This window comes from Oncorhynchus keta, chromosome 14 (assembly GCF_023373465.1).
Source record: "Oncorhynchus keta strain PuntledgeMale-10-30-2019 chromosome 14, Oket_V2, whole genome shotgun sequence".
Taxonomy (NCBI): Eukaryota; Metazoa; Chordata; class Actinopteri; order Salmoniformes; family Salmonidae; genus Oncorhynchus; species Oncorhynchus keta.
The window spans coordinates 73,755,392-73,770,458 of record NC_068434.1 but is presented as its reverse complement, the minus strand read 5'-3'; the positions used below and the strand labels follow the sequence as shown (position 1 = coordinate 73,770,458).

General features: G+C 43.7%; 1 protein-coding gene across 1 annotated transcript in view; it reads right to left on the bottom strand.

The window, feature by feature from the left end:
- LOC118393969 (myosin-binding protein C, cardiac-type-like) overlaps positions 1 to 15,067 on the bottom strand; it is a 38,088-nt gene that overhangs the window by 21,206 nt on the left and 1,815 nt on the right. The window contains exons 2-13 of the mRNA XM_052462531.1: positions 11,594 to 11,926; positions 9,643 to 9,816; positions 9,264 to 9,341; positions 8,936 to 9,084; positions 8,613 to 8,730; positions 8,375 to 8,423; positions 6,324 to 6,380; positions 4,559 to 4,728; positions 3,982 to 4,114; positions 3,278 to 3,402; positions 3,020 to 3,125; positions 784 to 950 (exon numbers count right to left, since the gene is read on the bottom strand). Coding sequence (XP_052318491.1) covers positions 784 to 950; positions 3,020 to 3,125; positions 3,278 to 3,402; positions 3,982 to 4,114; positions 4,559 to 4,728; positions 6,324 to 6,380; positions 8,375 to 8,423; positions 8,613 to 8,730; positions 8,936 to 9,084; positions 9,264 to 9,341; positions 9,643 to 9,816; positions 11,594 to 11,926 — 1,659 coding nt within the window. The remainder of the gene's footprint in view (positions 1 to 783; positions 951 to 3,019; positions 3,126 to 3,277; positions 3,403 to 3,981; positions 4,115 to 4,558; positions 4,729 to 6,323; positions 6,381 to 8,374; positions 8,424 to 8,612; positions 8,731 to 8,935; positions 9,085 to 9,263; positions 9,342 to 9,642; positions 9,817 to 11,593; positions 11,927 to 15,067) is intronic.

The following is a 15,067-nucleotide window of genomic DNA, read 5'->3' as shown; positions in this document are numbered from 1 at the left end:
CTACGTTCGTTTCCATTGAATGGTCATCATCCAACGTCTCTACCACATCGCCTGTGGTTTGATTCTCTATACTCGCTGGAATAGGACAACATTTTTAGTTTGCCATGTTCCCTGAATACCTTTTTGGAATATTCCTATAAATATACACCTATTGGCAAAATTAGATATACAGAACAAATTAAACATGCAGTACAACAGGACAGGACAGAAGAGGAAGAGGAAGAGGAAGAGAAAGAGAGAGAGAGAGAGAGAGAGAGAGAGAGAGAAACAAACAGAGAGAGAAAGATAGAACACATACAGAGAGAGACAGAGAGAGAGAGAGAGAGAGAGAGAGAGAGAGAGAGAGACAGACAGACAAAGACATAGATAGACAATTGAGGGTCACCTGCGCCAGCCTGTACCCTTCAGATAAAATATATAGGCCATGTCTTCTAACTTTAGCTGGCATTTGGACAGACTTGTGTCTGTGCGGTAACCTTGACATAGTAACATGGTTGATGGCGTGGGCAGCCATGTTTCAAGGTTAGGCAGAACAGGGGCTTGCTTGGAGTGACAGGAACACAAGAGTAGGCTGTGTCTCGGTGAAGGGTGAGGAAGAAGATTCACAATGTTTTTTGTATCTTCAGCCCAGTACTCTAGTTCAAAGATTACTTTGTCTGTCTATAAACTGGACATGCTTTTTGGATTGCAGGTGGTTGGACCCCAGGATACCAGCTATCATATTCAACATTGTTGAGCAGAGATGTATTTCATTCTGTTGTGTTGTCTGACGTGAGCCCTTACCCGACACCATGAGTTCAGACATAGATTCACCACCATTGGTTTTAACTGTGTAGTGGCCACAGTCCTCCTTAGTTGCCTCATTAATGATGAGGACGTGCTTGCGCCCATCTTTCTTGAAGCGGTACTTGAAGGACTCATCCCTTGTCAGCTCCACACCATCTTTCTCCCTGCATAGACAGAGCACCACATGAGCACCAGCAGTATCAAATTCTCCATTAATGTCTGATTAATTTAATCTACATTTCTACAAAACAGTCAGAGGTGTCACTATAACAGCTTTGATTTGAGGTTATGTTAGACAGTATCTAGTGAATGTGATACAGAGTTGTCGATGTAACACAGTCAGCCATTTTGTATTACAAATGTTCTCAGCATGTCGCTTTTCTGAATGATCATCACTTTACCGCAACTATTTCATTTTCACCAATGAAGGCACTGTTGCACAGGTATTAACAGTAGTATCATGGCAATCTGATACTGTATGTTTTCCCAAAGAAACAAACTGGCAGATAGATATTTATTTCTGTGCCCATGATTAGGCCCAATTCCAGGAACATCACCCTGTTGTATTTTAGATGGGTGACCATAATTCACAATTACTTTCTTGTTCCGTTAAAGGACAGGGGAGGTGCTAACAGCTCTGTGTGACATTTCATGTGGCTGATAATTTACTGCATGTTATGATATCCAGCCTCGCCCTGTGGCAGATATACTGTGACCGAGACACTGTGGCAGAGACACTGTGGCAGAGACACTGTAGCAGAGACACAGTGACTGAGACACCGTGGCTGAGACACCGTGGCAGAGTCACCGTGGCAGAGACACAGTGACTGAGACACCGTGGCTGAGACACCGTGGCAGAGTCACCGTGGCAGAGTCACCGTGGCAGAGACACCGTGGCAGAGACACCGTGGCAGAGACACCGTGGCTGAGACACCGTGGCAGAGTCACCGTGGCAGAGACACCGTGGCAGAGTCACCGTGGCAGAGACACCGTGGCAGAGACACCGTGGCTGAGACACAGTGGCAGAGTCACCGTGACTGAGACACCGTGGCAGAGACACAGTGGCAGAGACACCGTGGCAGAGTCACCGTGGCAGAGTCACCGTGGCAGAGACACAGTGGCAGAGTCACCGTGGCAGAGACACCGTGGTTGAGACACCGTGGCAGAGTCACCGTGGCAGAGACACCGTGGCAGAGACACCGTGGCAGAGACACCGTGGCAGAGACACCGTGGCAGAGACACCGTGGCAGAGACACCGTGGCAGAGACACCGTGGCAGAGTCACCGTGGCAGAGACACCGTGGCAGAGACACCGTGGCAGAGTCACCGTGGCAGAGACACCGTGGCAGAGACACCGTGGCAGAGACACCGTGGCTGAGACACCGTGGCAGAGACACCGTGGCAGAGACACCGTGGCTGAGACACCGTGGCAGAGTCACCGTGGCAGAGACACCGTGGCTGAGACACCGTGGCAGAGACACCGTGGCAGAGACACCGTGGCAGAGACACCGTGGCAGAGACACCGTGGCTGAGACACCGTGGCAGAGTCACCGTGGCAGAGACACTGTGGCTGAGACACCGTGGCAGAGTCACCGTGGCAGAGACACAGTAGCTGAGTCACCGTGGCTGAGACACCGTGGCTGAGACACCGTGGCAGAGACACCGTGGCAGAGACACCGTGGCTGAGACACCGTGGCAGAGACACCGTGGCTGAGACACCGTGGCAGAGTCACCGTGGCTGAGACACCGTGGCAGGCAGGTCAGCATCTATCTTTCAATCAGGGAAGTCAGAGCCCTGGGGTGACTAACACATTAAAGCCATGAGAGACACAAATGCCATCAACTGGACATGTGAGGAAATTGTACCATGCAGCGCAAACTCAGAAACTACATCTATTTCAATCCTTACAACCAGAGTAATGTATCAAACCAAGATCTGATATGTGGATTACTTCTAACAAGAGAAACACAAAATATAGCTATTTTCTACTGTACCACTATGTCACCATATTAGTTATTACAGCCATCTATTGTGTCTGTCTGAGTTGTTGTGAAGTGACATAATGTGAACAGTATGCCAGACCATGCTTTTGATGTCCTGGGTCAGGGACTTGGCACTTTGTAAATCTTAAGACCCTGTCTGGTATGGCACCCATTGTTAACCTCCTCACACCTTCTATGATATGGAAGTTATGGTGTTTGAGTTTGATTTGTGGGTTGAGGGAACGTTTTACCATTTGACAGTAGCCCCTTCTTCTGACACCTCACACTCTAACTCCACCCGCTCACCCTTCATGACCATCTGGTCCTCCAGATGACTTGTAATAGTGACAGGAGGCTCTGCAGACACCCAGAGAAAGAAACAGTAAGAACCACCATTATACCACCAGGCACAAATATAATGTCAGTGTGAAATGCATTCAAACTGGTGTACAAATGAAACATTGATGTTGGACCGTTGATTGTCCACTTTCAGCTTGTCTCACATGCACCTTTGACGAAGAGCTCTGTGGTGCACTTCTCATCTCCGACCACACAAGTGTATGTGGCATCGTCTGACAGTGAGCAGTGGTTGATGGTGAGGTATCGCTTGTTGCCAACACTCTCAAAGATGTACCTGGTAGATGGACAAGAACCTTCATTATCCACTCAATTATTCACTCAATTGTCCCTTCTTTTTGACAGACATAGACAACATTCAAACCGCAATAGCCTTCTGTGTAACACTGTATTCTTGTTGATGATACATTGTATAGATAGCTGGTAAATTGGTTGATAGCATAACAGTTTTACATCCGTCATCATCATGTTGTCAGATTAGACAGCAGTGTGGAGACCCCAAAAAGCTTCCATATTTACAATGGTTGACAAAGTCATATTCCTGTGTAGCTTATTTCAGCCCTTTGGTACTGTCGGTACCTAGCAAAACAATCTCAGATGTGCTGCTTGACAAGATGAAAGCACTTACTTGCTGTTCATGAAAGGTCAGTAAGATCAGCACAGTCCATCCATGTGTTGTGTCAGGGGAGAGAAGAGGAACGTTAGCATGACATTATACAGCAATCTGAGAGATAGCTAATTGTATTGTTGAGTTGCTGAATAAACATGTGTTGTACACACATTTGTAAGAGATGGTACATCAGTAATTCATTCTAATTGAATACAAGCTCAGAAACCCCTTTTCGCTGATGGCTACCTTCCAGTTGATTGAATCTCCTGCCCATTCTTCAGCCATTTTACATCTACGTCTTCATTGGCCACCTCAATGCATAGTTTCATTTTATGCCCTTTTTCTACCTGGTAGGCAGGGTCCAGCTTCTTTAGGAAAACTGGAGTTTGGAGACACAGACACATGGAGAGAAATTACTTTTCCTATAGTTAACAATACTTATCTGCAGAGCACAGGAGGTTGGTGGCGATTTAATTGGGGAGGACGGGCTTGTGGTAATGGCTGGAGTGGAGTAAGTGGAATGGTATCAACTACATCAAACACATAGCTTCCATGCTTGATGCCATTCAATTCACTCCGTTCTGGCCATTATTATAAGCCGTCCTCCCCTCAGCAACCTCCTGTGCTGCAGAGGTAACATTTAGCTGTAAATACAGATACAGTAGCTAGCTTCTACAATGGAGGCTTCCATGGAGGGATGACTGAAGGGATGAGTACCTAAATGGGTATTTGCGGTGTCCATTTTAGGTCGGGTTCAGTCTCAGGATGCATAATGTATTAGCTGAAGGATATGTGTTGGTTTCACAAAGATAGAGATACCAACCTTCGCTCTTCTTTTCCTCCTTCTTCATCTTCTTCAGCCTCTTCAACATCCCACGCAGGTCTGTTATGCCATACTGGAAGGCGATCTTCTCATACTCACTGGCTGGAGCCTTCTGGAGGATTTCCCATACATCCTCATCAGGCTCATTTTTGACCTGGGTCTTGGAGGCACTGGCACAGAAAGAGGACACAAGGGGACAAGGTAAGCCACTGTCTGAAGCCATCACTTAGCATTATCATTAGGCTACATTACTGAACATGCACAGTAACAGTTAGGTCTACTCATGCTCAATAGGCCTACTTAGACATTTTCTTCATTATACATTTTTTCCATTACAATTGTATAAGTCAAATTTGCATTCAGGTTTCACTCAAAAACCCATTGCAGTCTTCACATAACAATCAGATAGCATATTATTACATCGACAACAATTGTTTCTTACCGATGACCTGGCGAACCTTTAAAACAACTGCTGCGCTCATTCCGAAGCAGAACCCAAGCGACATGCATGACAAGACAAACCAAACAGATTAATACACACATTAAATATACATTGCAGTACCCAAAATCGAATTATAGCACCCTAGAACCCACCCATGAAGACCGCAAACAAGTGCAATAACTACAACAAATATAATTTCTGCTGCAATGGTCTGCAGACATGCAGAAAAGTGACATAGCTATTGTAAAATATTGAAAATAAATTAAGATTAATCTGAATTATATAGAACATCAAATCAGAATAATTTTTACTGCATTATGAATTTTGAAAACAACATTCACATTTTCAACAAACAAGAGATCCTAAAACAATGTGCTTGCCAGTATAGGTCAATGCATGACATCAAGGTAAATGCCAGGGCATGAAATCCACTAGAATAGGAGATGGGTTTGACATTAAGAGATTGAGTGAGATGGAACAATGTCTGTGTGTGATGGGGGCGGAAATAAACCATTGCTTTTAAAACAGGTGGAGTCGTGACTGGATATGGAAGGTAGGTCTTGAGAGTCAGTGATGACTCATTGTGATGATGCAGTGACACTCATAGGGAAGAAACAGGTGCAGACCACAAAGTGTTGTGAAAGCTTCTAGTCCATTCAGATGTGTGCTAAATCTCCTGCACTCGCAGAAAAAAATGTGCTATCTAGAACCTAAAAGGGTCCTTCGGCTGTCCCCGTAAGAGAACCCTTGTAAGAACCCTATTTGGTTCCAGGGAGAACCCTTTTGGGTTCCATGTATAACCCTTTCCACAGATGGTTCTACATGGAATCCAAAAGGGTTTTACCTGGACCCAAAAAGGGTTCTCCTATGGGGACAGCCAAAGAACCGTTTTGGTACCTTTTTTTTCTAATAGTGTACTGCTCTATGTGTTCTAGCTTGTTTGGTAGAAGTGACAGTCTTCTGCAGGGCATGAGGGGTGTGAGTGTGCTAGGCAGAAGTAGTCTGGGACCAGTATGAGATTAGCAGGAGGACTCAAGATGCATTGTGAGTAGGCAGCAAGACTGACCTGAATTCAGGTTAGTGATAAAGTAGCTGGGAAATCATGTCCATTAATTCAATCTGTTGGGTAAACTAGTAGTAGTCACTTACTCTCTGTATAGTGAAATCCAGTGAAGAAACGGAGGGAGGGAGGGGGGTGGGTGTGACAAAGAGAGATGGACACAATGAGATAACATGCCCAAGAGAAACAAGCTTACTGATTTGGAAAATAATGTTGTTACTCAACTTTTTGTTCTGAAATAATCAGAGATAATTCACACTCACCTTTTCTTCAACAAGGCACTGAAGTCCAACTCTCCTGCTTCCTCGCTTCCATCCATACTGCTGTAGAAATATCAGCACCAATATCACAATGTCAGTACCCTATCAAAGCAATGTATTCTTACAGGGTAGTTATCATCATCACCATAAGAGATGAGCAGCACCCTTGAAAACAACAATAAACATGTCATCCCCCACGAATGATGTTCAGTTCATTACTATAGCTCCTGCCTTGGATGAATCAGTGTAATTTTGTAAGTGCCGGATCTCTGTGGCAAGATGTATCATTCACCCACATTTTCACCCACATTTTTTTTAAATCAGGCCAGTACTGTCTGAGGTGTCACGTGTGACTAACGTATGAAGGAACGGACAGAGACAAATCCACAGTCCTCTCCCCGATTTCATAATGGGGGACAATTATAGACAGTAGCAGAAAGGGCCTTGACATTTTTTCAAGGTGGAACGCAGGGAGCTGGTAGATATTTTAAGGGGTAAGAAACAAAGAGAACTTTGGGACACACTGTAAATATAGTATAATATAGATGGATAGAGACAGACTGGCTGTCTTTTCTGGCATCCTTACCCTGTACTGGCGTAACCATGAGAAGCAACAATCTTCCAAACAAAAAACAAACCACTCAAAGTGAATGCCAGCACCTGGTCAAAATCCCCATGGAATCTGTATTCCACACTGATCAATGTGATGAGGGATCTCAGGGAGAGGACAGCCGTTTTAAATGTGTCTGGAAGTGTTCATCTCCTCCCTCTGATCTCTGAAGCGATCAGGATTAAACGAGGGCCTGGTGGTTTATGTGGTAGAATTACAACACACGGCGGTGACTTCCTCCAGTGATATCTCTCATCCGACAGCCCTGGAGAACCAGTGCCACAGAAAAGCCTGTGTGTCTTAACACATCCTGGCACTTTCAATACCAACAAACCAGGGGCAAGACCAAAACTCACTACGTCGGCTCACTGTTTGTGCAGCTGGCTCCACTGTTTTGATAAAGACCCCATGATAGATCAGAGAGAGATTTTGAGTGACATATAAAGTTGGTGTGCTGTTAAGCTGCTTGTTAACCCAGCCTATTGTACTCTCTCACCTCCAGACCAGAAGCTGGTTCTGTCAAAGTTGACACGATGACAGTGTTCAATCTGTCAAGCTAAAGGATGACCCAGTGGATTTAACATCTAAGGTGGTCTCTGAGTTAGGTCAAACCCTGTCTCTTTCACACCAAGGCTGTCTTCTCAAATTCCAGCGAGGAAGTTACATATTCCCAGAAACTGGCTCTGTTTGGCCAAAAAAGAAAGCAGAGAAAAAGGTGGACTGAAAACCTTTCCCTGAAGTATTTTTTGGTAATCAGAGGCCCCAGTGTTTGGATATGAACCACCAATGTTGCAGCAAACACCCCTCCGCCACTACCTTCCTGACAGTACACTTCTCTTCCTAGCAGCTCCACTCCTGACAAGTTGGCATTGCCAGATAGTTATTTCTCTCACATATCCAAAGGACTGTATAGATACTATTACACCCTATTTACTTATTGTGTATTGGCACATAATGTATAACAAAAAAAGAGAAGCATTTAAATAACTGTCCAACAATATGGACAGTCTGCTAGTTTGGGGCTGTCGAAAAATGCTTTTGTTAATACCATTGTACAAAGTTAATTTGTGTTGTTTTGTTGATACAGCTTGCTAAATAACAACTTGATATGCCTTTAACTTTTGCACACGCACACACACACACACACACACACACACACACACACACACACACACACACACACACACACGAGTAGAGGCTGCTGAGGGGAGGATGGCTCATAATAATGGCTGGATCAGAGAGAACGGAATGGCATCAAACCATGTATTTGTACCATTCCATTTATTTGTTATTTATTTTTTATTCCACTCCAGCCATTACCTTGAGCCCGTTCTCCCCAATTAAGGTGCCACCAACCTCCTGTGACACACACACACACACACACACACATACACACACACACACACACACACACACACAGAAAGAAAGAAATGTTTGAGCTTACGTGCGCCTGAAAGCTGCCCTGATGTCAAACCCTTCCACAGCCCGGGCCTCTGAAACATGATAGAATAATCAGTTATCTCTTCTCTATCATTGATTTTTATACCATAGGTACTATAAAAAATAACTGATATTTACTGTATGATTTAGCAAGGAAAGGCAGGCACTAAGGAGAAAATAAGAACAATTTTAATTTCTGTTAATCTGCCCCTAGTGATTGTACTGTGTGTGAGGGCACCCACCATGCACAGTTAGGTCAAAGTTGCAGCTGTCAAACTTGTCGCGGGATGACACCTCACACCTGTAAGCTCCAGCGAAGCTGGGCTTGGCTGCAATGATCTGCATCTCAAAGGTGTAGACCTGAAATCAAAGGCCAAATAATTCCTGGTAATAATAATGTCAACCAAAACCATAAAACCTCTGAAGTCTTTTGCAAGGTGATCTCTAGGACTTTCCTGAACAACTTTTAACAGCTCATTGCAGTGTCCAACCTATCATGATGTTTGGAACTGTACATTGGTGACAACAGTATGTAACATGCCCATGGATGGGGAAAAAGTCTAACCTTAGAGTTACGATCATAAAGCTCCTTGAGCTGCAGGTTCTTTCCAGACTTGCTAGCCAGGTCCATCCACTTCCCCTTAAACCACTTGATGGTGGGCTTCTTCAGCAGTGAAGTAGCATTCACTTTAGCCACAAAATTGATGTTCTCACCTGGACAGAACAGTAGAGAAACATGCTTTGACATGCCCATAGCATCTTTATGAATGGCTTGCATGAATGGTTATGATCTCTGGGGTACTGTTCCCGAATGTTACCATGTCTGGTGTCTAACTAAGTCCCTCTGGAGGAGAGTGTCTGCTAAATGACTCAAATGTAATGGTGTCACTCACCCACAGTGACCTCCCCACTCTGGGGTTTCTCTGTAAACAGGCCAGTGAGGTCTGTCTTCATGTCAGGGGCTTGACTTTCTGGGAAAGGAACAGGAAATGTTAAGCAGGACAGAGCTAGGGAGAAACTGGGAGCAAGTAAACTACTGAGGATTGTTAAACCATCTGTTTTTTGTGTTTTTTTCTTCACAGAAGCTCTGTGGAAGGTTGTGAGGCTGATACAAAGCTAAATTGTGATACTGGCAAGCACAGTGCACAAGTTTTTCAGTGAAGCATATTACGATGTATCCATTTCCATGCATTGTGACCCTACAACATCACCACAAGCGTGTATCCAGTAGCTCAAAGGATCGGTGGAACAATCTGTAAACATTGGTCTAACCATCAAATCCTGGAGTGTCATGTGCCTGTATATTGGCACCTGGCTGAGGTGCTGCTGGTGTAGTGTCCGCTGCTGCAGGGGTCTCTGCTGGGGTTGGGGCCTCCGCTGGAGCTACAGTGTCTGTAGCAGCTGGATCAGAAGCTGCTGGGTCCCCTGCTCCACCCTGGGCTTCCTCTGTTAACAAAGAGTTATCAATGGGAGACTCATAGAACTGAATGTTTCTCTGGTTAGTAGACTAAGTGTACCTTCGACTGTAGGCCATATACACTGAGTCTACGAAACGTTAGGAACACCTTCCTAATATTGAGTTGCACACCCCCCAAGGCCCATGTTGACTCCAATGCTTCCCACAGTTGTGACAAGTTGGCTGAATGTTGGTGGTGGACCACAGAAAAACTCAGATAATACTTTAATTCCCTTTTGACCCACATTTGAATTGCATAGACAATCCGGGGAAATCCACAATATCAAAAGTGTCACACAAGCAGGAAGATGGCATGCTTTGGGGGGGTGTTGTTAATGCAGGAAGTAATGAGATGATCGAGGAGGGGCATCATGCAGGAACCAATGGGATGCTCAAGAGGTTACATTTTGTGGTGAAACTTAGCCTATGCGCATGCTCTCTCTTAACTCATAAAATGTCTTAGCATTTGAGAGTGCTTTGTTTCCATAGGCCTATCTTCCCTCTCCTTAGCTGGAATGGTCCCACCTGATCTCACCTCTTCCTGCCTGCTTTCCATCTTTAAAGGACGTGTATTTCCATTGTTGGAGCGGTAAATAGACGATCTTGTAAATATAATAGACAATCTTTTGCTAGATGGCTCTGAGTGGGCCTATCTGTAATGTATTCGTGCGCGGGTGCTTTCTAATAGTTGTAGGTGGCCTTCCCGTGAGGACGCCAGTATTATGAATGACTTGACTGTGAATTAAATAAGTTCTGATGATTATTATGTCTGCTTTAGACTATTATTCCACATTGAAGGGTAATGACGGATTTTGGAATGAATATGCATTTTACATTACCAGTTATTGTTAACTGTCATTTTGACAGAGGTATGTCCCAGGGGGAGCTATAAAAATATAATCGCCTGTTTCGGTCATTTTTAGGAGGCTGATGTGAGCCTGTTATACCCCAACCTGAGTCTGGAGTAGACAGATTTGCCTGCCTCTAGGCATTTTCTTTTTCATTATAAGTGTTATTAGAAGTTTGCAAATGTTTATTTTTGATTACTTTGTCAATATTGTCAAATGAATGTCTGGATCACCATTGACATGAATAAAAGCATAACTTCTGCACCTGGAACCTGCCTGCCTCTTGCAACATTTCTGCCCTTACCACTGCTACAAGGTCCCTATTTTACACATTTGTCTATGCTTATCTTGCAAATATTTCCATTTATCAACTTTGAACGGATCAAGTTTCCATGTGCACTGTGTTATCTCCTGTCAGATGCCTCTTGTGACTATCTATCCTGAGCACTTGCTGCTGTGGTTACTCATGAGGAAACAATCTGTTTGTGTCAGACCAGGGTGAAGGTCATCAGGGAGGGTTTGATGTGAATCACAGCAGCCCTGGACAGGCTGGAGCTGCTCCAAGTCTGAGCTCTCCACAGCCACTGTCTCTCTCTGACCCCAGACATGTTTCCATCTTATCAAACCACACACAGTTCCTACTGCCAGGTTGAAAGGGTACATGTTGCTGTGTGATCAACTATGTAGGTAATGTTACAGTACACACTGTGCTCTGTGCTTGATGAAATTAAACATACTGAATGACTGTCTAAAACAGACTGTGATTGAGGTGATAACAACCAGCAGTGCAACAAACAGTGCTCAGTGATCAACAAACATGTTTATGGTGTCTGGTGGCCTCTGTGCTCGGTGCTCCTCACACTGGGCTCATAGGTGAGTGTGGTTCTGGACACAGGTCTACAGCCTCATAGACTCCCACCTTTCTTTTCCTTCACTTCTTCCTTCACTTTCTCCTTCAATTCCAATTTGACTTCCTCCATGACTTCTTTCTCCTTCACCTTTAGGTCAAACTTGACTTTTGACCCTCCGGCAATCACTGCATAGGCAGCGCCGTCCTCCTTGGTGACTGCTTGGATGGTAAGTGAGTGCTTGTTTCCATCTGCCTTGATCACATACTTGTCGTCAGAGACAAGGTCCTTTGTGTTGCACTGCCATCTCACCTTCGCATCAGGCTTCTCTGTCTCTGTCTCAAAAACTACTGTTGCCCCTTCCTCTGCCACCTGAGTCTTTGGTTTCTTGGCAAATGCTGAGACTGGAGAGGGAAGGATGGGTTAGAATGAAATTATTCACTTTAAGATGCCCAGTTTGTCATGGATTTTTGCAGTAAATTGTGATGTAAAATGTTTGAGGTGCACTATGATGATACACGATAGTAGTTCTATTATCCAAATGTTAGCACTTCAGAAAAATTACAAATAAGGTTATACAGTGCATTCCGAAGGTATTCAGACCCCTTTCCTTTTCCCATATTTTGTTACGTTACAGCCGTATTCTAAAATGGATTCAAGAAATTGCTTCCCTCATTAATCTACACACAATACCCCATAATGACAATGCAAAAACAGGTTTTTCGAACTGTTTGCAAATTTATAAAAATGAATAACTGGAATACCTTATTTACGTAAGGATTCAGACCCTTTGCTATGAGACTTGAAATTGAGCTCAGGTGCATCCTGTTTCCATTGATCATCCTTGAGATGTTTCTACAACGTGATTGGAGTCCACCTGTGGCAAATTTAACTGATTGGACATTGTTTGGAAAGGCACACACCTGTCTATATAAGGTCCCACAGTTGACCGCACATGTCAGAGCAAAAACCAAGCCACGAGGTCGAAGGAATTGTCTGTAGAGCTCCGAGACAGGATTGTGTCAAGGCACAGATCTGGGGTAGGGTACCAAAGCATTTCTGCAGCTTTAAAGGTCCCAAAGAACACAGTGGCCTCTATCATTCTTAAATGGAAGAAGTTTGGAACCCCCAAGACTCTTCTTAGAGCTGGCACAATGTCCAAACTGAGCAATTGGGGGAGAAGGGCCTTGGTCAGGGAGGTGGCCAAGAACCCGATGTTCACTCTGACAGAGCTCCAGAGTTCCTCTGTGGAGATGGAATAACATTCAAGAAGAACAACCATCTCTGCAGTAATACACTATTCAGGCCTTTATATTCAGGGGTGGCAGGGTAGCCTAGTGGTTAGAGCGTTGGACTAGTAACCGGAAGGTTGCAAGTTCAAACCCCCGAACTGACAAGGTACAAAACTGTCATTCTGCCTCTGAACAGGCAGTTCATCATTGAAAATAAGAATTTGTTCTTAACTGACTTGCCTAGTTAAATAAAGGTAAATAAAAAAATATACAAGTGGCCAGATGGAAGGTATTCCTCAGTAAAAGGCACATGACAACCTGTTTGGAGTTTGCCAAAAGGCACCTAAAGGACTCAAGATTATCTGGTCTGATGAAACCAAGATTGAACTCTTTGGCCTGAATGATCACTTCTGAAAGAATCCTGGCACCATCCCTACGGTGAAGCATGGGGGTGGCAGCATCATGCTGTGGGTATGTTTTTCAACAGCAGGGACTCCTAGACTAGTCAGGATCGAGTGACAGATGAACGAAGTAAAGTACAGAGAGATCCTTGATGAAAACCTGGTCCAGAGCACTCAGGACCTCCGACTGGGGCAAAGATTAACCCTCTAACAGGAAAACAACCCTAAGCACACAGCCAAGAAAATGTAGGAGTGGCTCAGCCAGAGCTCAGACTTGAACCCGATCGTACATGTCTGGAGAGACCTGAAAATAGCTGTGCAGTGACGTTTCAATCACCCAATCTGACAGAGCTTGAGAGGATCTGCAGAGAATAATGGAAGTAACTCCCCAAATACCAGCTTGTAGCATCATACCCAAGAAGACTCAAGGCTGTAATCACTGCCACGGTGCTTCAACAAAATACTGAGTAAAGGATCTGAACACTTATGAAAATGTGATATTTCCGGTTTAAAATGTTTACAAATTTGCAAAAAATTAAAAATACCTGTTTTTGCATTGTCATTGTGGGATATTGTGTGTAGATTGATGAGGGGCAAAAAAACATGTTTTAATCCATTTTACAATAAGGCTGTAATGTAACAACATGTGGGAAAAGTCAAGGGGTCTGAATACTTTCTGAATGCACTGTATATACAGTAACCTTAATTGTACCCCTATTTTAAATTCAGTTGAATTAATCAAGTGAAATTGATAAATGCTGAAAAGGCTGATCTTATCATTGCAATCATCTGCATTGCAGTGGGATGATATCAGAGCTCTCCAATGTGTTGTTAATGAGAGGTTTTTATTGTCTAATACATTTCTCCTCTCTGTGAGTCGTATCAGGTGTTTTATTACCCTCTAACCAGGGAATGGTTTCCAATCAGCTCATTACATCACAAATTAAATGACCTCCACATGGAGCAAGACGACCCTATGGGTTTAAATATAGAATGCATTTGTGCCCCACTAATAAATGCACTCAGCAGGCAACCCCAGTGACAGGGGTACAGGTAGCACAGTAGAGGGATTAGTGAGACACTATTTTAGTTGCGCAGGGAGCATAGAAAGAATGTTACGCCTGTTCTGGGCTTCCAAGTGTGCTCCCTTTTCAGGCTATTGATGACTGGTATCTCCCCCTTAACCTCAACTGTGTATTTATTGGGCCTATTTATATTACATTTCACTCAAATTCATCCATATAAAGTAAAGTAAATGAGAAAAAATATATAATATGAGGGTTGAAACATATTTTGAACTAACAATCGTTATTGTAAAAAGAAAAGGAAAAAATAACAAGCAAGCGAAGCAGCTAGCTAGCATTAGGACCAGGAAGTGTTTACCCAATTAACTTATATAGTTCACCTGTATCTTCTAGTTCTTGTTTTATTTCAGTCCAAATAGTTCACCACAAACAATTTCTTCATCAGTTGGGGAATTCAAAACCCCTTTTCAGATGCAGTGCAAAGCATCAGTAGAGAGACTCATTCTACATTTAAAAGACACTTCAACAAAAAACAGATTTACAGAATAATTATCTGTTGATAACAGGGTCTTGATGTTAATGCTGAATTACTTAAACAGCCCATGACTGTTGTACTTTGGGAGATCTTGAACGCTAGATGTCTTAGCAGACATATTGTATCTGAGTGACTGATACTGGGAGGAGGCTGCATTGTCATCTGATCTGTTGAGTTGCTCTTTCCACAGTGAATGGCAATGTTTTCCGTCTGACACAAAAAAACTGGAAAGTCATTTGTCTGGTTAGAATCCTGTGAGGCATTTCTGGATCATCTGCACATGATGAGTGATGTTTACACATGAACTCAGTGGTGCATGAAATGATGCACTCTGAATTTAGAACTTAGGCTT